Source organism: Scleropages formosus, chromosome 21, assembly GCF_900964775.1.
Source record: "Scleropages formosus chromosome 21, fSclFor1.1, whole genome shotgun sequence".
NCBI lineage: Eukaryota > Metazoa > Chordata > Actinopteri > Osteoglossiformes > Osteoglossidae > Scleropages > Scleropages formosus.
The window spans coordinates 21,306,532-21,329,062 of NC_041826.1; the positions used below are offsets into that span (position 1 = coordinate 21,306,532).

Below are 22,531 nucleotides of genomic sequence, written 5' to 3' on the forward strand. Positions count from 1 at the left end.
CGCTGTGCCTATTATCTGGTGTTCTGTACCTATTATGTTCTATTTTGTACCTCCGCTCCCTGCCCTTCAGGTTCCTGGAACTGGAGAGCAGCGGCCAGCACAGCGAGGTCCGGTTCCACTACGTGTCACAGGGCAATCGGACGCGCACCGAGACTTTCCCCTACGCGTTGGCAGACGGTCGCTGGCACAAGGTGTCCATCACCTTGAGCTCCTCCCATATCCAGCTGCATGTGGACTGCCACAGGTGCGCTCCCTTTGAGGAGGGAGGGGAACGGTTGCGACTGTACCGGCACGAGTCCCCCCCCCTCATCCAGAAGCTGTCGTTCCATTGCAGGGTGTACGAAAGAGCGGCGGAACCACCGGCCATGGAGCTGCCTGCAGAGACGACTCTCTGGCTGGGACAGAGGAGCAGCAACCGTGGGCTTTTCAAGGTACGCGTCCGGGTCCACGGAAGTTGTGCCGTTTACATTACGCATCCGGATCGACGGCCACGATTATTGATTATTGACACGAATGATGATTATTTAAATTTATTATTATCCAAAGTGTTTTGTATCCCGTTTGAGGATTTGCCACTCGGACTGTAGTTCTCCCCGTAAGGAATACCGGGAAATAGGGTCCCGCTATTTCGGGAGCGGATTAAGGGCGGATAGCCAGCAGTTCATTCACGCTGACTGTCACGTAAAATTCCAGATTATTTGCCGAGCAGATGCTTGACGCGTGTTCTCTTTCGCCGTGGGCAGCTGGATATTAAATGGAGAACGAATCCCGTCCGTGTGTTCGGCTTAGGAGGAACACGGCTCCTTATATGTGCTGCTCCTTCAATCTTTCTTCCCATCCGCTCACTTCTCACGTGCACTCCTCTGCCGGCGTTCTGTCCGTGTCACTCAGGTCCTCTCGTTGACCACAGTGTTTCTCCTTCAGCCTTTGGGGGTAGGGAGGCACGGTGGCAAAGTGAGTAGCGCTGCTGTCCCACAGCGCCTGGATGGTGCGAGAGGATGTGGGTTCGATCTCTGATCAGCCTGTGTGGAGACTGCATGTTCTCCCTGTGTCTGCGTGGGGTTTCCTCTGGGTGCTCTGGTTTCCTCCCACACTCCAAAGACATGATGTTCAGGTTCACCCATAGTGTGTGAGTGAGAGAGAGAGAGAGAGAGAGAGAGAGTGTGTGTGTGTGTGTGTTCCACTGATGTATGGCTGAGTGACCCATTGTAAATAGTGTACGTAGCAGTAGAAGTCTTTGGGTGCTCTGGTTTCCTCCCACACTCCAAAGACATGCTGTTCAGGTTCACCCATAGTGTGTGAGTGACAGAGAGAGAGAGAGAGAGAGAGAGAGAGAGAGAGAGAGAGAGAGAGAGAGAGAGAGTGTGTGTGTGTTCTACTGATGTATGGCTGAGTGACCCATTGTAAGTAGTGTACATAGCAGTAGAAGTCTTTGGGTGCTCTGGTTTCCTCCTCCAGTCCAAATATATGCTGTTTAGGTTCACCCATATTGTGTGAGTGAGAGAGAGAGTGTGTTCCATTGATGTTTGGATGAGTGACCCAGTGTAAGTAGTGTATCTAGCAGTGTAAGTCACCGCGGTGAATAAGGTGTGTAGACTGTAACACTACATAGAGTTCATTGGGAGTCACTTTGGAGGAAAGTGTCTGATAAATGTACTAAGCCTTTTTGCTCTCAGTCTCCAACTATACTCCGTTGTGATTATTTCTGTCAGCCGATGTCATAGAGCATTGTCGCGGAGATGTCCATTTGTGATCTCCTTGTCTACCGTTCGCAGGGGATGATGCAGGGCGTTGAGCTGCTGGTTATGCCCCAAGGGTACCTTTCGCAATGCCCCGACCTGAACCGCAGTAAGTCCCTTTCCCTTTCTCTAGGCCAGCTCACCTTCTTGAACAATCTTCCCAGATCTTTTCGATCGAACCAGAGCGAGAGGTCGCTGCAAGACACTGTGTTGCTCTCACTTTCCAGCTTGTCCCACCTGCAACGACTTCCACGCGCTGGTGCAGAAGATAATGGAACTGCAGGACGTTCTAGCCAAAACGTCCCGTAAGGTACAAGTCCTCGGGTTCCTTTTCTACATTCCTCTTCCTTTCGTGCTCCGAACCCTGTCTGTTGTTTATGGTTATGTCTAATTGTAATTTATTTACCCACTTTAATATACATATATATAATAATATACCCAGTTCTATGAGGGGTGCGGTGGCGCAGTGGGTTGGACCGGGTCCTGCTCTCCGGTGGGCCTGGGGTTCGAGTCCCGCTTGGGGTGCCTTGCGATGGACTGGCGTCCCACCCTGGGTGTGTCCCCTCTCCCTCCGGCCTTACGCCCTGAGTTGCCGGGTTAGGCTCCGGTTCCCCACGACCCCACGTGGGACAAGCGGTTCAGAAAATGTGTGTGTGTATATACCCAGTTCTCAGTATGTAGCTGAGGTTAATTCCCTTTCATGAGTATATAAGTCAGAGGATTAATTAGTATTGTTGCTTAGGAGGGTAATTGTGCTTTTATTAATGATTATGCTGTTAATTAGTGTCCTTGGGCTGAAATTGGTTTGCATTTTGGTTTTTATCCGATGCAAATGAGGCACGTGTGAACTCCGCTTCCGTTCAGCCTTCGTCGCCGGTACGTGATGAGAATGCAGAGGGAGAAACACACACGTGCCGCTCTGTGGTCCGAGGCGGCGGCAGCGTAGCATCTTAGGGCTCACTTTGTGTCGGGGGGGGTGGGGGTCCGTGGGTCGGGCAGCTTGCGCTTGCAGAGGACAAGATGGCCAACCTGGACCGGTGCTACTGCGAGCGCACCTGCGACGTGAGGGGCGCGCTTTACAGAGACGGAGACGCCTGGACGGATGGCTGCAAGAACTGCTCCTGTACGGTAGGTGGTTGGAGCGGCCGCCCTTGGAACCCGAAGGTCGCAGGGTCGAGTTCCTGCTGCGGTGCCCTTGAGCAAGGTACTTACCCTGGATTGCTCCAGTAAAAATTACCCAGCTGTATAAACGGGCGAGGAATCGTAACCTTAACGTCGTAAATCCCTTTGGAGAAAAGTGTCAAGTGAATGTCAATGATGTGGACTCTGGAGTTCGGTCTGTGTTTAGTGAGAGGAGCGAAGGTATGTAGGGGCTGGGGGGGAGGGGGGGGTGCCGGTGCAGGTGGCGGTCGGTCAGTCGGGTGTTTCCTCTTTCCCTCAGAACGGCACGGTTCGGTGCGAGAGCCTCTTCTGCCCTCCTGCCCAGTGCCCCCCGGACTCGGCCCCCGTTTTCGTTAATGGTTCGTGCTGTCGGGAGTGCCAGCGTGAGTACCCCCCCAATAAAACAGTCACCCCACCCTCGACCCCTCTCCGAAGCCCATTGGCCGCTGCCTGCTGACCACGTCTCTGCGTTGCTAGGCTACCGCACAACGCCGTCTCCTGAGACTCTCGCATTTGCATGCGTGTAAATTATTCAAGGCAGCGCTTCCAAACACAGACATTTAATAGTGACACAAATATGAACCGGAAAATTGAAGTTCAAGTAATGTAATTATTGCTCGCGGTTTTCGGCTCAGAGCTCGTCTGAGACGTGGCGTCGGAGTGTTTTTTTGTGGCTGTGGAGCAACTTACGACGAAAGCCGTGTTTATTTTTTAAGGGAAAACCTCACCGGAGCCCTTTAGGGGGGCAGCTGGTAGCTTTGGCTCTGAAGGTTGCGGGTTCGATCCCCCCCGGCTGTAGTACCCTTGAACAAGGTACTTACCCTAAATTGCTCCAGTAAAATTACCCAGCTGTGTAAATGGGTAAATGACTGTAACCTTAACAGCGTAAGTTTCTTTGGAGAAAAGCATCAGTCAAATGAATCAATGTAAGAGAAATAATATTTTCTTTAACGTTTACATACGTTATTGTGTTCTGCGGCCACTGGCAGAGAGAAGCAGGATAATCAGCGTTTTCAATTGAAGCAGATAAATGTTTTTCACGGGATTTGCACACATCTGACTATGCAGATTTTTCCCACTCACTTTCTCGCTGTTAAAAATGCGAAGTCTAATGTTTTATCATGTGGATTTTAGTTGGCGTGTGAATAGTAATTTTGCGCTTTTGAATAAATAGTGTCCTGGTGATTCAAGTCTTTGCTGCAGAAAAATATGAATCGGATATCAAAGCATATATTAAACAGATCATCAAAGAGATGCCTAAACTGCAAAAGATATTTCTTTTATTTTAGTCATAAAAACGTCCGTGTTTCAGGCAGCAGGTGGAGCAACAGTTAGAAGTGCTGCCTTGACACCCAAGGGTTGCAGGTTTGAATCCCACCTACAGGTTTGCACCCTTGAGCAACGTCGTCGCCCTAAATGTCTCTTGTGAAATGAGCCAGCTGTATAAATGGGTAAATAATTATACCATTTAAATTGTAAGTTGCTCTGGAGAAGAGCGTCAGCTGCATAAATAAACGTGAAAGATGTGAAAGGAAACAAATACGAGTTTCATTGCGTTTTATTGCCCTTTCGAAAACTTTCGGTTCTAATTCTCTTGCCATTTGTCCTTGTGATGTGATGCAACGTGCAGAAGAAAACCCCGTCTCTCCCACGTTGTCTGACTCTGCAGCATGAGTGACATTGTTCTCTTGTTTGTTTGTTTGTTTGTTTACTCGTAAGCTGGCTTTGGGGATTTATGCGGAGCGAAACTTGATCGACCTTGAGGGTGTTGCTTCGGGTCCCCAGTCTTGCTGTAAAATCCGGTGTTTGTTCTGTAAATCTCACATTAACAGCAAGAATTATGTCTATAGGGCTTGTTGGGGGCAGGGTGGGGTTGGCTGCTGCCTGTGAGCAAAATAGGGAGTTGTAGAAATACTTTTTGCAGTTGCCTTTTGTCACTTAATAACAAATTGCACAATTACTTGGAACTTACTTAATCTATTAAATAATTTTTTTTTTCCCCTTTACGGGAACAGCCGTAATGAGACGGCGACACTGGTCCTTTTGCTTATTCGATTAACGTCATTTTCTCATCCGGGAGGCACGATGGTGCGAGAGGACGTGGGTTCGATCTCCGCTCAGCCTGTGTGGCGTTTGCATGTTCTCCCCGTGCCTGCATGGGTTTCCTATGGGTGCTCTGGTTTCCTCCCACACTCCAAAGACATGCTGTTCAGGTTCACCCATAGTGTGTGAGTGAGTGACAGAGAGAGAGAGAGTGTGTTCCACTGATGTATGGATGAGTGACCTAGTGTAAGTAGTCTATCTAGCAGTGTAAGTCACCGCGGTGAATAAGGTGTGTGGGCTCATAACACTACGTAGAGTCCACTGGAAGTCGCTTTGGAGAAAAGTGTGTGATGAATAAATAAATGTAAATCTTACCTGTTTAGCATCGAGCCGCATTTGCCTGCAGTCTCCACGTCCAACGCTCTCTTTCCATACCTAGCGGTGTGCTTGTTCGGCGGGAGAGCGTACGTGGAGGGAGACAGGAAGGCCGTCCACCACCCGTCCGGAATGTGCTCCTTGTTCGAGTGCAGGGTGAGTCATCGTTCGCGGTTCATTCGAGGCTCAGTGACGGTTCCTTCCAAGCGCCGTATGGATCGAAACCGATTCGCGCAAGCTCCTTGCTTCCGGTCTGCGTGCGGTGCCCCCCAGTTCTGAAACGTACTCTCTCTGCGAACAGGACAGGAAGATGAACCGCGTGGAGCCCCCCGGGTGCCCGGAACTAAACTGCCTCGAGTCCGAGCAGATGACCCTGACCGACCGCTGCTGCAGAGTGTGCCCAGGTGGGTTGCCGCTCCAGGATACAAACACTCCCATTTAAACTTCTTCAGGGGTCTAAACGAGCGGACTCGGCGAGAAGAAACCAGGATGTCCGAGGTGTTCCTCCCCCGTGTACGGCACCCTCTAAATTACAGCACGCTGTAGATTTACACCCCTGCCGTACAGTATTGATTCATTGCGCCGATGACCCCGACGCAATTCGGGTACGAGACTCTTCTCGAAGGCTCCGCGGTAAGGTTTGGGACTCCCTCTGGTCGTCTTCTGCGTTCTTCCCAGGTCATGATTTCTGTTCCGAGGGCCACGGCTGCGCGGAGCACTCTGACTGCGTCAACCTGGAGGCGGGAGCCTGCTGCGGGTGCAAGGATGGCTTCCGGCCGCTGCGAGCCGACGAGGCCTACTGCGAAGGTGTGTTATCTCGGTACATGTGTCTCTTCCTTACACAGCAGTGCTTTGATACATTTGCATGTATTCATTTAGCAGACGCTTTTCTCCAAAGCGACGATCGTCTCGTAGAAAATACAACGTGTTCATTAAATTAGCAGGAAGAGACACTTAGATGCAGGCGTGTGATTCTTAAGTGCAGTTACTTTGTTTCTTTCCACCATATGAACCGACGTTCATCACACGAGTAGCTGCATAAAATTAAAAATATCAACGATTCCTGATCGCCTTCCTAGTAATTCTTTTTTTTTGAGATGCACATAAACATTTTCGTTACATTACACGAGTAGCTGTGTAAAGGTTTATCCGGCATCATCTTAAAGTTATAGTGCATAAACATTTACACCTTACATGAACTTAAGAGATGATGGGCAAAGTGAGTCTGGAAGAGGTGAGTTTTAAGACCCTTTTTAAATGCGGACAGAGATTCAGCAGTTCCGAGTGACGGGGGGGAGGTCTTTCCACCGCAACGGAGCCAGAACCGAGAACCTCCGTGCTTTGCTATCCAGAGTCTTTAGGCTCTTGGAGGAAACTCACGCAAACATAGCGAGATGCAAACTCCACTGACTCTAAACCAGACCTGAACCCACACCCAAGGACCCAGGAGGCACCTACATGACCCCCTGCACCAGTGTGCCACCCGAGAAAAATGCACCCAGACAGCGGTCAGCTAAGGTATGACTGCTGTGGAAGGACTTTTACACCGAATTGCTTCCCTCCGTGTGTCCTTCTCAGCTGTGTTGCTCAGCATCCGCTTTTCTTCATGCCTAGAAAGGCTGGACACTGGCATTTAATATTGAAAAAGGTATCATAATAAGGCACCCAAACTAGATAATTAAACATAAATCAGTCATTGGTAATAATGGAGACCTTGGACGTGAAGCATGTTTTTTACCGTACCTTGCTCACCATCTGTTTCTTGTGATTAGAGGAAGGAGTATGTGATGTGAAATAGATCTTATGACCATCTGGAAAGGGTGGCACAGCTAGTAGCGCTGCTCCCTTACGGCGCTTGGGTGGTGCAAGAACATGTGGGTTTGAGCTCCCGTCAGCCTGTCTGGAGTGTAAATGTTTGCCCTGTTTCTGTGTGGGTTTTTTTCTGGATGCTCTGGTTTCCACCCACAATCCAAAGGCACGCAGTTGAGGGGGGCTGGCGCTGCTAAATTGCCCTTTGTCTGTCAACGGGTGAGTGACTGTATGCGCGGCTTCCCTGCAATGGACTGGCGTCCCGTCCAGGGTGTATCCCACCCCCGGGATGTGACTCGGGGATAGGCTCCGGTTCACCGCAACCCTGCTCAGGACAAGTGGTTTTTGAAACTGCATGGATAAATGGAAACGTGAAAAGTGAAAGAGACATTATGGAAACGTCGTCCTCAACGGCACAAGCAAACCAGCATTATTTTCATTTTGCTCTCTGTTATTTTTTCTCTCATCGTGAGCTCTATATATTCCTAACTTGGAAGCTGCAAGATTGTATCTCCTGCTTTTTTTGAATCCACTCCCCCACCTGAGAGACCAGGGGCTGAAGCTGTCATGCTGGACCACAGGTTAGGGGTACGAAGGGAACTGACAAGACACGCAGCGCAGAATGGATCTGTCTGGTCCCCACGCGGTTTGAACGCAGGACTGGTGGGCGCAGTGAAAAGATGAACGATTACCGCGGTCAGATTGTCCAAACAGCGCAGTCGCGCTGCTTTAACGCCGCATTCCACGTTTCCAGCGACCGCATGGACGAAACTGACAGATTTTGCGCTTCACGCGTTTATTCCTGACACTTTGTCACAATGACGTCTGCAGCGAGGAGCCAGTGTTGTCATCGCAAAGTGGGCATTGCCGCGTTAACGTCGTGTTTTTTTCTGAGTGGGCATCGCCGTCTTTGCCATTTCCCCCCCCCCCAAAAAAAATGATGAAGTCATCCCTCTCTAAATGTTTTATGCAAGTGCTGCTGTGGTACGACTGTCCCCACTTGGGTGCTGCGCTCGTAGGCTGCAGCGGCTGCTACTCGGCAAGTCAGTGCTCCCAGAAGCAAGTGCGGTGTGGTTGAACCGTGTTGAGTTTTTAACCCCATGTTTACCTGCGCAATATCAGCTCTACGTTATTTACATTTATCTATTTAGCAGACACTCTGCTTCTGATGCTTTTAAATGTTGCAGTAATATTAATGTTTCCTAGTAATGGTATTAAACTCCTTACATCATTACATCACCATAACGGTGGTACAGCGAGTAGCTGTAGCAGATGTGGGTTTCATCCCGCCCAATCTGTGTGGAGTTTGTATGTTCTCCCCGTGTCTTTGTGGGTTTCCTCTGGGTGCTCTGGTTTCCTCCCACGCTCCAAAAACATACTGTTCAGTTTCCCCATAGTGTGTGAGTGACAGAGAGAGTGTGTGTGTGTGTGTGTGTTCCACTGATGTATGGATGAGTGACCCAGTGTAAGTAGTGTATCTAGCAGTGTAAGTCTTTGGGTGCTCTGGTTTCCTCCCACACTCCAAAGACATGCTGTTCAGGTTTCCCCATAGTGGGTGAGTGACAGAGCGTGTGTGTTTCACTGATGTATGGATGAGTGACCCAGTGTAAGTAGTGTATCTAGCAGTGTAAGTCACCGCGGTGAATAAGGTGTGTGGGCTGATAGTAACACTACATAGAGTTCATTGGAAGTCTCTTTGGAGAAAAGTGTCTGCTAAATGTAGATTTGTACACTCATAGCCCATGCAGGACCATTTTTTTCTTATAAATATTTTACAGCTCACTTCAAGCACTGACAGCGTTCAAGCTCTGAGAACTAATAATCAAGGCATGGCTTTTATTTAACGCCTGTGTTGAGAGAGAAGATCCGGCGTAGCTGTTATTCAGTAATGGGTATTACTTCATTATGAAAGCATAAAAGGGAAATGAAATGACAGACCTGCCCATGCCAAAGGCCGACACATGAAAGCCAAATATTTTCCTGCAGTCTTGTATTAATAGTAGTTTACTGTGCATGTTTATCAGTAGGTCGTTGTATCTGAATAAGTTCATCAAAATGAACGTGGAATTCCGAAGACTATCGTGTTACACGGACCGGACTCGTGTTATTTGCAGCGTCTGTGCTCGTTTTCTGATGTTACGACTGAGAGACACTATGAACACATTTACGTAACACCTTCCTCCAAAGCGACTTGTAATGTTAATCTGCTTACGATTATTTATCTATTTATACATCTGGGTAATTTTTTCATTGAGGAGCTTTATCGTAGGTACCTTGCTCAAGGGTGCTACAGCTGGGATTCAAACCCTTAACCGTTAGGTCCAAAGGCAGCGGCTCTAAGCACTATGCTACCAAGTATCCCCGCTGCCCCTCCCGCCGCTTCGTATCGTTCTTGGTGTTCTTGACAAGCAAGAGGCCCTGCTGATGCTTTCACCAGTTAACTTCACAATCTGAAGGATATACGTTATTTCAAGTACCTCCGCATTATCTTATGCATTCACCTTTTACCCAGTAAACACCCAATTAAGTGAAAAAGACCCAGTTCAATACACCTGTCAACAAACACCAGAATCATACATTTCAGGTTATGCCACAGACTCCGCGCTTGAGTTCCCTCAATAAGCCTCGTGCGCTTGAAAGACTGCCAGCGTAGGATGTTACACTTTTATAGATATATACGTCGGTACAGATGTTCCCCGAGTTGCGATGGTCCGACTTCCGATTTTTCGACTTGGTGCGATAGTGATATGCATTCGGTAGAAAGCGTACTTCGAATTTCGATTTTTTTTTTTTTCCCCGGACAAGCGATATGCGGTGCGATACTTTCTCGTGATGCTGGGCAGCAGAAACGATCTACATCTCCCAGTTTGCCACGTGGTCACTAGTGTATACAACCGATACTCTACAGTGTTCTCTGTCACCAGCGTTTTTTTGGATTCCCCCCACATCTACATTGTTTTTGCGCATCCATCATATCTACGAAACGTCCGTCTGTGTCTCCTGCTACTGGTGGGAAGAAGAAGAGGAAGGCGATACCTGTTAAGGAGAAGCTCGAGATAATTGTCCAGCACGACGGCGGTAAGCCCGTAACGGCCATCGCACGTGAACTTGGACTTTCGCAATCGACCATCTTAAAGGATAAGAAGCGATGATGTTCGGTAGGTTAGGCGTATTGAATGCATTTTCAAGTTACGACGGGTTTGTCGGAAGGTAACCCCATCATAAGTCGGGGACCATCTGTATAGTACAACACGCACACTTGTCCCAAGCGGAGGTTGCGGCAAGCCAGAGCCTAACCCGGCAACGCAGGGAGCAAGGCCGGAGGGGGACGGGACACACCCCGGGCGGGACGCCAGTCCATTGCAGGGCACCCCCAAGCAGGACTCGAACCGCAGACTCACTGGAGAGCAGGACCCGGCCAAACCCGCTGCGCCAGCGCGCCTCCCTGTATAGTACACCAGTTTAGTGTATATATAGTTATCCAACAGTAGTTGTTGGGTGTTGTTGACACCGCGCCCTAAAATGATGTCGGAACAGCAAAGTTGCGGTCGTGAGGAGCGTGCGCTTACAGCAGGGCGTTCGGCACGGTCGGTCCGTGACCGCGTCACCTTGGTGCACCTTGCTGTTGCACCACCTTTCGAAAGAACGCGTCCTGAAGCCCTGGCTGGAGGGAAGATGGTGACGAAGGAGTAAAATTCCGACAACCGAGAAAAACCGCCTCGTAGAAACGAGTCGACGTTTTTTGTCCATAATGTGAAATTGCCCGTAATGTGAAACGCTCTTGTTTGCCCGCAGATATCGACGAGTGTGCGGAAGGGAGGCACTACTGCAGGGAGAACACGGCGTGTGTCAATACGCTGGGCTCCTTCTCGTGTATCTGCCACGCTGGCTACGTCCGCATCGACGACTACTCCTGCGCCGGTAAGCTCCCGCCCGGCGCACCTGTCGCTCGCCCCATAAACTCTCCTAGGATTAGAACTCGCACCGTTTTGGGTATAGACCCAAATACAGCAACACCTGCTGTTATTAATCTCAGTCCCCATGTGCAACCTTTGTTCCTGCTCAACAAAGTTATTTCCCTCTATACTGCAAGTCCAACTTTATCTCATAACTGGAGGAGCGCAAAGCAAAATTCGTGTTAATAAATAAATCTAAGTGTCATCTGTCGAGTTCCTAAAACAGGACGGCTGGTACCCTAGTGTCGGACCCAAAGGTCGCAGGTTCCATCCCCACCTCCGGCTGCAGTACCCTCGAGCAAGGTACTTACCCTCAATTGCTCCAGTAAAATTACCCAGCTCTATAAATGGGTAAATGATTATAAGCATGTAATAATTGCGACCTTAACAGCGTAAGTCGCTTTGAAGAAAAGCGTCGGCTAAATGAAAAAATGTGAATGTAAGACGTCGTTCTGTGGGTGCCGTTGCCCATGAGCTCGGAGAGGCCTCCTGGCTGCATGAGACTTCTCCTCGTGCTTCATCTCAGCGTGGAGGGAAGTGTCTCGGGAAGTCAGCGCTCTGCGACCAAACGATTAAAGACGCCGCGCACCAAGAGTAAGGGACAGAAAGCCGTAAAGCCCGGGGAGCCTCGGAGGGGACTCGTCCGATTCGCTCCCCAAGCCTCGTATGATCCTTGCGCTCCTGATCTGTAATCCCGGCGTGCCGAAGCAATCCGATCCCGGATCAGAGCTCATCTCCCGCACCCTCCAAGTCCGGAAAGGGTTTTGATGCAGCCTGTTCACAACTTCACGTGGTATATGTGTGCAGCTGCCGGTGTGGGTTATTAACAATGACACAAATACCCAGGAAAGCGTGAGCTGCTAATGACGTCACAGCATCTCTTTAGCAAATACATAATATAATGGAGTATAAAGGAATACAATGAAGGCTTTTCTTCTGCAACAGTACAGATAAAATTTTAAACCGTAATGAATAAATGTAAATGTGAAATAATACTTACAAGAAGTGCTTCTGAGGGTTTTTCCAAAGGGAACTGCTTTCCTAAGGCTGTAAGGAATAATACACAATTAAAATTTAATAGAATTTCAATAGAAATGTTATTATATAGAATAATGGAATTATTTTATTATAATTTTCAAAAGAAATTATATTTTCTTATGTCTTTTTTTTTTTTGCATTATCCATTCGCTTTGGTTACATTAAATATACTTTCGGCGTTAGTCCGTACTATATGTCAGTTTTTGGAAAAATATTCCACATTCTTGAAATGAGAAAATTTTGGCTCCGGCTTCCAAGCACCGAATATTCCAGTACTTTTTAGGATCCGATGCTTTCGACAATGTTTTGGACTTTTCCATCATGTTTTCGTACCTTCTAGAATCTTCCGGTGGCTGTAAAATACCAAAATTACCCAGGCGCTCTAGAAGAACTGGCGGTGTTTTTGAAATCGGTAAACTTTAACTAATCGTGATCAATGCAAAAATCGACATATCTAAGAAGTCTGAAAAAATTTTGTTGCCTTGCGCTTTTTAAATGGTCCATATAGTCCTTAATTGTTAATTGGTTCGATGGTGAATTTGCAGGGAGGGAAACTCAGTAAACCTCAATAAAGTGCATTTATTTCCTCCTGAAACGGAGAAGCTACGGCCCACGTGTTTAGTTGCGAATTTTTTCCAGAATTCACACCGAGACAGAAAGGAATCTCAGACCTGAATCTGTCAAACAGATATCAGTAAGTAGGTAATAAAGATAAATGAACTACGAATGACTCTCTCCCTGTACCCTAGAAATTAATACAACATTAACATGGTAATATTACTGTTATTCAAAACATACAAAGCAATTAATAATATTATTATGGTCATTCACTGTGCGCTGATTTGCAAGACATTTCTTTAACCGTGTTGACAAATGAGACTGTCAGTTAAAATTACCTGCTTCAAGTTGTACATCTTGCACCAGTGCATATCTCTGCTTCTGTTAAGACTTTAGGCGTATCGTGAAAACGAGAAGCGAAAACCATGAACATTTTAGACAAGGCTCTGGGAAAAGAAGAAAGTCTGCATGTACACTTCTATTTCTTGCATTTCTGTTGTAGAAAATCTAATTATTATGTATTTTTTCATAATTAATGAATATAAAATACTTAATTATATAACTAAATAATTAATCCTATTTCATATATAGTTAAATAAAATAAAACAACGGTACGATTATGAGAAATAAATAAAAAATGTAAATTTTCTGTGTTTTCCTGAGGCGTGTTCTAAGTTCTAGTACTGGGTATGTCTAGAAACACGGTACCAGTGGTATGAAGCGAAATGTGATTCCGAGGATCTGCAAGGTGCCTCCCCCCCCACCCCCCCCGAAGGCTTTTTTCTTTTTTTTTTTTTGCCAATATCTGCATTTTGGAAAGCTTTCTTTTTTTCCGTCTTTTTAAATCATCTTTTGGCCTGAGAAAAAGGGGTTTCACTGAACTGTGCGGTGTGGGAAATGTTCTCATTCGTATCTAGCGCTCTTTAAACCTTAGCCAGCTTGCTTTTGGAATGAACCGATCGGTTTGGGGTTTCGCCTCAAAAAAAAAAAAGAAGGTGATGCCTCCAGCTGAAATGAACAGCAGAGGTACTGGAGGCGGGTGGCTTCAGACCGATTCCTCCCCTGCACGTTGCAGAGCGCGACGAATGTCAGGATGAGCAGAACGGCTGCGATGAGAACGCCCTGTGCTTCAACACCGTCCAGGGACACCGATGCTCCTGCAAGCCGGGCTACGCGGGGAACGGCACCTTCTGCAAAGGTGAGGACGGCACGCTTCCGGCGCCGAGTTCGCTCTTCTCTCCCGTCCGCTTTGTGCTCAGTTTTATCTTTTGCCCAAGCAAAGCTTTGAAGAGCCTTCATTTTTCGTTCTCTTGTAGTCGTCAGTGGCAGCGAACCCAGAATGATGCCTTTCTGAAAATGATCAATTATGCATTCTAGGTTTTTTTCGAGGGGGGTGTGGTGGCGCAGTGGGTTGGACCGGGTCCTGCTTTCCGGTGGGTCTGGGGTTCGAGTCCCGCTGGGGGTGCCTTGCGATGGACTGGCGTCCCATCCTGGGTGTGTCCCCTCCCTCTCCGGCCTTTCGCCCTGTGCTCCCGGGTTAGGCTCCGGCTCCCAGCGACCCTGTATGGGACAAGCGGTTCAGATGGTTCTGTCTTTTTGAGGGGGGTGCAGTGGTGCAGTGGGTTTGACCAGGTCCTGCTCTCTGGCGGGTCTGGGGTTCGAGTCCCGCTTGGGGTCCCTTGCGATGGACTGGTGTCCCGTCCTGGGTGTGTCCCCTCCCCTTCCGGCCTTATGCCCGGGACAAGTGGTCTCAGACTCTGTGTGTGTGTATTTTGGAAAACTAGGAAGTTCATATTATATAATCATTGCTGTTGTTAAAAATACAAGGCATGAATAATAATTACGCACCAGTTAGAAGATGCGGCGAATTATTGACACTTTCTCAATGATTATATAGTTGATTGACTTTGCTCTATGATGGACGGCCTTCTGGCACCTCCGTACCATGGAATCACCCTGGAGTTTACTCTGTGGTGACGCTCTCTTCCTTGTGTTTCCCCAGCATTGTGCGAGGGCCGGTGCCGCAACGGAGGCACCTGCATCTCCGAAAACACCTGCATCTGCCAGCAAGGCTTCACTGGGAAGATGTGTGAGACAGGTGAGGCACTGGGGCTCGCTGGGAAGAGGATGACACTGGTAAAGTACAGTAGATTACACTGGTGAAGAAAATCTGAGGTTTTACCGGAGGAAGCAACGACACCGTTGGGTTGTGATGAAGGTAATAAAGGCGAGAGCAGCTGAGGATCATTGAAAGAGCCTCTTTCCGTATGACAGTGTGGGGTTTTCGACATGCAGTTCGATTTGAAAACGCAGCCAAAGATCATAATTAAATAACTATTTTAATATTTATGTTATTGAAAACATAGTCAGGGCCTATTTTTACTTTCCTGGAGGGGAAAATTAATGGGGGGTGCGGTGGCGCAATGGGTTGGACCGGGTCCTGCTCTCCGGTGGGTCTGGGGTTCAAGTCCCGCTTGGGGTGCCTTGCGATGGACTGGCGTCCCCTTCTGGCCTTACGCCCTGTGTTACCGGGTAGGCTCCGGTTCCCCGTGACCCCGTATGGGACAAGTGGTTCAGGAGGGGAAAATTAATTATAAATAAAATTTTTCTTTAAAAAATTAAAATTTTTGTAGTTATATTTCTACATAGGTCATCTATCGCATTTAAACACATAGAGCTAAATCGTCAGCCGCTGCAGGTCCACACACACACACACACACACACACACACACACACACACACACACACACACACACACACACACACACACACACACACACACACACACAGAGAGAGCCATGAACAAACAATTCCAGGGTGTTTGCAGAGTCCAAGCAGTGAATCACAGCGGTGGTGTGTATAGAGAGTGTGTGCAGAGTCAGATAAGTCAGAGGCAGAGTGCAGTTGTACGTTATCCTGAGTGTGTTTAATGACCAGCGTGTTTGTACATGAATTACAGCTCAGGGCCTGGAGCTGCTGCTGTGTTTCTTCAGCTTTTGTAGATGCACGAGAGTTCCGGGAATAGACGGCGGAAAAACTGATCCAATGACAGATGAATAAAATGTCTTCAGTACCGACTGCCTCCCTGTTGAACTGATTTTCCGATGTGCCACTTCCATCCCTCTGGTCTATAGAAATAGGCACGGAGGTGCTGATGGCAGCATCCAAGCCGCCAACGTTTTCCATCCCTGAGAAACAGGCGCAGAACCGAGAGAGTTCCTCAGAGCTCTTTTACTAATGATTTACATCTATTTATTTTGCAGATGCTTTTCTTCTAATCGACTTCCGCTGAACTCTATGTAGTGTTATCAGCCCACACACCTTATTCACCACGGTGACTTACACTGCTAGATTTACACTGGATCACTCATCCATGCATCAGTGGAACACACACACTCTCTCTCTGTGTGTCACTCACACACTATGGGGAACCTGGACAGCATGTCTTTGGAGTGTGGGAGGAAACCAGAGCACCCAAAGACTTACACTGCTAGATACACTACTTACACTGGATCACTCATCCATACATCAGTGGAACACACACTCTCTGTGTGTGTGTCACTCGCACACTATGGGTGAACCTGAACAGCATGTCTTTGGAGTGTGGGAGGAAACCAGAGCACCCAGAGAGAACATGCAAACTACACACAGACTGTGCACGCATCGAACCCACATCCTGTCATGGTGGACTGTTAGCGAGATGACATTGGAATTGTGAGTGGGATCACGGTGGAGTGACGGTACAGTCAGGAAGCAGCGAGGTGCCGGATGTCCTGGTGCCACGGACCTGTGAACGTCGGCCCTTGTGGGAAAACTGCCATCAGTAAACATTAGAACAAACACTTTGAAAAGCTTCCCCACAATTACCACTCTTCATTAGCATATTTCATGGTAACGTTGACCGTGAACACTTTTACCGTTTTTTGGAAAGTTTAAACGCATTCCCAGGTAGATGATTTTGAGGAGCTGCAAATCAGACAAGAGCTCAAGAAGCGTGAAACAAATCCTTGTTGCTTGTTGAGATAAAGGAGTAACGGAGCTCTTCTTCCAAAAGGAAGCGCTTACGTATGTTTCTCGCTTGCCTCTTTGTGCGCGTGACACAGATATCGACGAGTGCTCCGATGGCTTCGTGGAGTGTGACAGCCGGGCCACCTGCGTGAACCTGCCAGGCTGGTACCACTGCGAGTGCCGAGATGGTTACCATGACAACGGAATGTTTTCACCCAATGGCGACTCCTGCCAAGGTGGGTCTGTGGTTAGGATGGGGGGTATTAGGAAATGTGTAGTTTGTTTTACCCTGTGACATCAGCGCTAGCCATGGCTTCTGAGCCGTCACCTAAGGTTACCTGTAAACCTCACTCCTACCCCTCTGTCCCCACAGACATAGATGAGTGTGAGAGCGGGAGGAACAGCTGCTCCAACGACACCGTTTGCTTCAACCTGGAGGGTGGCTACGACTGTAGGTGCCCCCACGGGCATAACTGCTCTGGGGACTGTATCCATGGCAACAGAGTGAAACACAACGGCCAGATCTGGGTCCTGGAGAGCGACAGGTGCTCCGTCTGCTCGTGCCAGGTGAGTTTAGCGTCTTCGCAGCCGCCGCGAAAGATTGCTCCGAAATGGCACTCTCTGTGAACATTGTAAAAGCAGAGGTACTTTGTCTGCGGAGCTCCAGCCACTGACCTGGTAATGCTACCTTCATGATTAAAGAAGTTCTCTAAAAGTTAGGGAGGCGCGGAGACGCGGCGAGTAGCGCTGCCGTCTCACGGCACCCGGGTGGGGCGAGAGGACACGGGTTCGATCCCGGCTCAGTCTGCGCGGAGTCTGCATGTTCTCTCCGGGCGCTCTGGTTTCCTCCCACACTCCAAAGACATGCCGTTCAGGTTCACCCATAGTGTTTTCATAATTCAGATGAAATGTAGCTGCTCTGGAGACTGTGGGGCTGAAGTCGAAACACAGAGCTACACACTTGGCTGGTCAGATCATGATGCTGCCACCATATCGGTTATGCTGTGAATCATTATGTCGCCAGTTATACAAGAGCAGCCATACAGTGGAGTGGGGGGGGGGAGGGGGGGGTTGAAAAACGGGATGTAAGGATTAGAGGTGTGGAATCTCTGGGCTTCCTGCGCATGCCTCTAATGCATACTGTAGTTACAGTACTGTACGCTCCAACCCGAGCTGCAACAGTGAATGGAGGGTAAAGAAAGTAGGATGATACCCAGAGTGCTGAACAGCTGCTGGATGATAAGTAGGTCCCCCCCGCCCATATCCACTCGGCCCCCCCCCGCTTGCGTGTCAGCAGAAGGATTAATGGACATGCCAGCATGATTAATGGCTCTCCGCGATGCTGGTTCAGCGGCAGTTCAGTGCAGGAAAGAAGACTCTGTCCTCCTATTGAGGCGGAGTGTGAGCAGACACTCCCGCACACAGAGTCTGAAACCGCTTGTCCCAAGTGGGGTCACGGTGAACCGGAGCCTAACCCGGCAACACAGGGCGCAAGACTGGAGGGGGCGGGACACACCCGGGACGGGACGCCAGTCCATCCCAAGGCACCCCAAGCGGGACTCGAACCCCGGACCCGCCGGAGAGCAGCACCCGGTCAAACCCGCTGCGCCGCCGTGCCCCCCTGAGTCGACATTCCCAACACGTTCAAAGCGTTCATTGACTGTTCCACTCCAATGTTTTCCTGTTTTTTGACCCTTCAAATCCGATGCTTCTGGGCTCTAGATTCCAGCCTTGTCATAAAGTTGAAATGTATGTTTTCCGCTCAGCTCTGGTTGTCAGTCCGTCTTTGTGTAAAATTGCTCCTGTTCTGGATAGGAACTGAGTGCTAATGTCTTGGGTTCAGCTCACTTTTTTTTGGCTCATATCTGTGGTTAGGGTTTGGCCAGGTTCCGCTCTCTGACAATGTGCGTGTGTGTGATATCTGTGGTTTGACGTTCCACGTCTCTGGTCTTTCCAGACCGGGCTGGTGCTGTGTCGGCGGATGGTGTGCGACTGTGACAACCCAACGGTGGATCTCTTCTGCTGCCCAGAGTGTGATCTCCATCTGAGCAGCCAGTGTCTGCACCGAAGCACGCTCCGGACCTACAACAGCGGGGACACTTGGGTGGACGGCTGTCGGCAGTGCCAGTGCCTGGTGAGCCAGTCACACATCGTGCACTAGTCATGCCCATGTGGCCACATCGCCACGCTGCGTAACACGCTGTGTCTTTCCTTAGCCCCGGGGCTGTTTGAGTTCGGATTACCGAATCCGCCTTCACCTATGAGGTGTTTGTCCTTAGTGTGTGACTGTGCAAATCAATGTGTCTGTGATCGCAGTGGTGTCCCATCCAGGACATACCCCACTTATGTCCTAAACTGGATAGTGAACATGAACGGATTCCAGGATGGGAAATACAGCAAAGTAGGGTGCATCGCTTGACATTTGTGTTTGTTATTGTGAGTGACAGAGAGTGTGTGATGTGTGGATGAGTGATCCATTGTAAGTAGTGTATGTAGCAGTCGAAGTCTTCGGGTGCTCTGGTTTCCTCCCACACTCCTAAGACATGCTGTTTAGGTTCACCCATTGTGTGTGAGTGACAGAGAGTGTGTGTGTGTGTTCCACTGATGTATGGATGAGTGATCCATTGTAAGTAGTCTATCTAGCAGTGTAAGTCTTTGGGAGCTCTGGTTTCCTCCCACACTCCAAAGACATGCTGTTCAGGTTCACCCATAGCCATAGTGTGTGAGTGACAGAGAGAGAGTGTGTGTGTTCCACTGATGTATGGATGAGTGACCCATTGTAAGTAGTGTATGTAGCAGTAGAAGTCTTTGGGTGCTCTGGTTTCCTCCCACAGTCCAAATACGTGCTGTTTAGGTTCACCCGTGTTTTGTGAGTGAGAGAGTGTATGTGTTCCACTGATGTATGGCTGAGTGACCCATTGTAAGTAGTGTATCTAGCAGTGTAAGTCACCGCGGTGAATAAGGTGTGTGGGCTGATAACACTACATAGAGATCATTGGAAGTCGCTTTGGAGAAAAACATTTGCTAAATAAATAAATGTAAATGTTAGGTAACAGTTCAGTGATCTGTTTTATCAGCCGAAGCCCCGCTCAGGACTACATAGTTTTATTCGGAAACTAGGGCCCGTTTTCATCTCATTTACATTTATCTTTAAATGCATGCAGCGTGCATGAAAATGCAACAGAAAGGTCCAAAGAGTTCTTCATCCTCTGCCAGACACAGCGCTGCTTGAAAGTGTGTGAACCCTACAGGGACGGTCATTATTCTTGTCGAAAATATTAAAATCGGGTAAAATCTAAATGTTGAATTTCAAACTTATAAAATGAATAAATTACCCCGATTCACAAAACTGACTCTACTTACCTACTTGGTCTAACCAGTTTGATCCCCGCTCAGTGTGTGTGGAGTCTGCGTGGGTTTCTGGGTGCTCTGGTTTCCTCCCACACTCCAAAGGCCTGCTGTTCAGGTTCCCCCATAGTGTGTGTGTTCCACTGATGCATGGATGAGTAACCCAGTCTAAGTGCTGTATCTCGCAGTGTAAGTTACCATGGTGAAGAAGGTGTGTGGGCTGGTAATACTACATAGAGTTCACTGGAAGTCGCTTTGGAGAAAAGCGTCTGATAAATGAATGTAAATATAACGTCTTGTACGGGGGCACATCGGAACGGCGGCAAATGCGAAGAGGAACATATTCCCGGAGTGGTGCAGAGCTCAGTGTTTAAATAGAAATTAGAGAGCTTTTATTTGATATTGTGTTATGAGAGCTTGTTTCCTGCTCTGGGATGGATCATGAGAACATAGTCAGAACATCCTCGTTGTCAGAGCAGTGCTCAACCGCGCGCATGATGAAACACCACCCAGAGCTCGACAGGCTTTTGACAGACAGTGATTTCCGCAGCAAAGCGGGCGGCTTTTCTCAGAGAAAAACACTATTCATTTCCCAGGTTTATACCAGCTGCCACAGCTTTAAGTCATTTCAAAAAAAAAAAAAAACAAACAAAAGAAACACCACTTTTCTTCATCTGATTTGGACTGGAGAATGCATTTTTTTCCCCACTGTTTTACTGCTGAGAAGCATGGTAAATAACAGAATCCCATAACGCTTTACTCCTGTGGGTTGCGGAACTTTGCCAAGCTTGCTGTTGGAAACGACGCAGGCCGGCGGCGAGCCTCGCGCTGGCAGGCGTTCAGGCGTTCAGCTCTCCGATCCCCCGACGTCTCACTTTAAGCAAATGACGAGAGGCAGTAGGACGGTGGTTGGGGGGGAGGGGGTCTGTGAGGCGCAGTGACGTTCAGCTGGATGGAGGTGGAATCCTGGCGATTGCGGTTACGTGGCGGCCGCGATTCCTACCGGTTTGTCTCTCGTTCCTGCGTTTTCTCTTCTGCAGGCACTTTGAAAGGAGTCTCCCACGTATGCGGAGCCTGAAAACATAAAGTATAGCCTCTGTCAGGACCAAAAAAAAAAAAAAACAAACACCCCAAAAAATTGAATCACGAAACCGATCCTCTTTAAAGCGATACAGCAGCGTGCGTTGCAGTGGCCACCGGAGCCCATGTCAGTGTAGCCAGGGATGGCACCTATACCACGGTAACGTTTATTCATTTCACTTACACTAGGTTTGCATACTAAGCTGGTAGAGTAGTAGGTAGAATGACTGCCTTTGGACCCCAAGTTTGCCGGTTTGAATCCTACCTCCAGCTGTAGTACCCTTAAGCAAGGTAAAGCCGGTAAAATTACTCAGCTGTGTAAATGGGTCCATAACTATGAACACCTTAACATGGTGAGCTGTTGTAGAGAAAAGTATCAGGTACGGTGGGGCACAGCGAGTACCACTACTGTCTCACAGCACCTGAATGGTCCGAGAGGCTGTGGGTTTGATCCCCGCTCAGCCTGGGTGGAGTTTGCATGTTCTCCTCTTGTCTGTGTTGGTTTTTTCCGGGTGCTCTGGTTTCCTCCCACACTCCAAAGACACGCTGTGCAGGTTCACCCATCCGTTGTGTGTGTGTTCCATCGATGTACGGACGAGTGACCCAGTATAAGTAGTGTATCTAGCAGCAAATAAGGTGTCTGGGCTGATAACACTACATAGAGTTTATTGGGAGTCACTTTGGAGAAAAGTGTCTGATAAATGAACAAATGTAAATAGGTAAATGTGACCTTAAATGACTGCCTTCCCATTGATACAGCTGGGTACCTTCCTCAAATGTATTGCATAGGCCCACCCTGCTGCGTCACATGTGTCTACCGCCACCCGCTAGGCCCTACCTGCACCATTCGTCTTTTCACCCCCGTCTGCACGTGCTTCGCCTACAGCGAGGCGAGGTCGACTGCTGGCCGCTCGCGTGCCCTCCGGTGGACTGCGAGTTCAGCGCCGTGCCTCACGGGGAATGTTGCCCGCGCTGCGCCGCCGACCCCCGCGAGGCTGACGTCGCACGCAACGACATCGCTAGCGTCTGCACCGACGAGCAGGGCGCGACGCGTCTCGGTGGCGCCTCGTGGACGAAGCACGGCTCCGAATGCACGATTTGCCGCTGCAAGGTAGGGGGCGATCCCGTACGAGCCCATACGACGCCGAGACCGCCCGGCATGAGCCGAAAAACTAAACCGGTAGGATTTAATGAGGTCAATTAATCAGTCAGGTTAATTGGGTTGAATCAGGCGTAGAACCTGTTACAGCCGCAATCTAGGATGGGATCCACACCCAAGGTCATCTCAATCAGCCAATCAAATCACAGCCAAGGCAATTTCCAGCTTCCAGACCCATTATAATGACTGATATTCAAACCAACATGCATTAAGCGCTGATGACGGCACCTTGGCTGGTGGTGAAATGGTCGCGATCC

The 22,531-nt window shown here is 48.8% G+C and overlaps 1 protein-coding gene across 1 annotated transcript in view; it reads left to right on the forward strand.

Moving 5' to 3' along the window:
* LOC108920978 (protein kinase C-binding protein NELL2-like) overlaps positions 1-22,531 on the forward strand; it is a 28,564-nt gene that overhangs the window by 5,451 nt on the left and 582 nt on the right. Inside the window, exons 4-19 of the mRNA XM_018730142.2 lie at positions 71-244; positions 335-431; positions 1,776-1,848; positions 1,967-2,049; positions 2,739-2,867; positions 3,181-3,283; positions 5,383-5,474; positions 5,620-5,722; positions 5,997-6,125; positions 10,923-11,048; positions 13,755-13,877; positions 14,682-14,777; positions 16,783-16,923; positions 17,061-17,254; positions 18,645-18,821; positions 22,002-22,226. Of these exons, the coding sequence (XP_018585658.2) occupies positions 71-244; positions 335-431; positions 1,776-1,848; positions 1,967-2,049; positions 2,739-2,867; positions 3,181-3,283; positions 5,383-5,474; positions 5,620-5,722; positions 5,997-6,125; positions 10,923-11,048; positions 13,755-13,877; positions 14,682-14,777; positions 16,783-16,923; positions 17,061-17,254; positions 18,645-18,821; positions 22,002-22,226 (2,065 nt within the window). The remainder of the gene's footprint in view (positions 1-70; positions 245-334; positions 432-1,775; positions 1,849-1,966; positions 2,050-2,738; positions 2,868-3,180; positions 3,284-5,382; positions 5,475-5,619; positions 5,723-5,996; positions 6,126-10,922; positions 11,049-13,754; positions 13,878-14,681; positions 14,778-16,782; positions 16,924-17,060; positions 17,255-18,644; positions 18,822-22,001; positions 22,227-22,531) is intronic.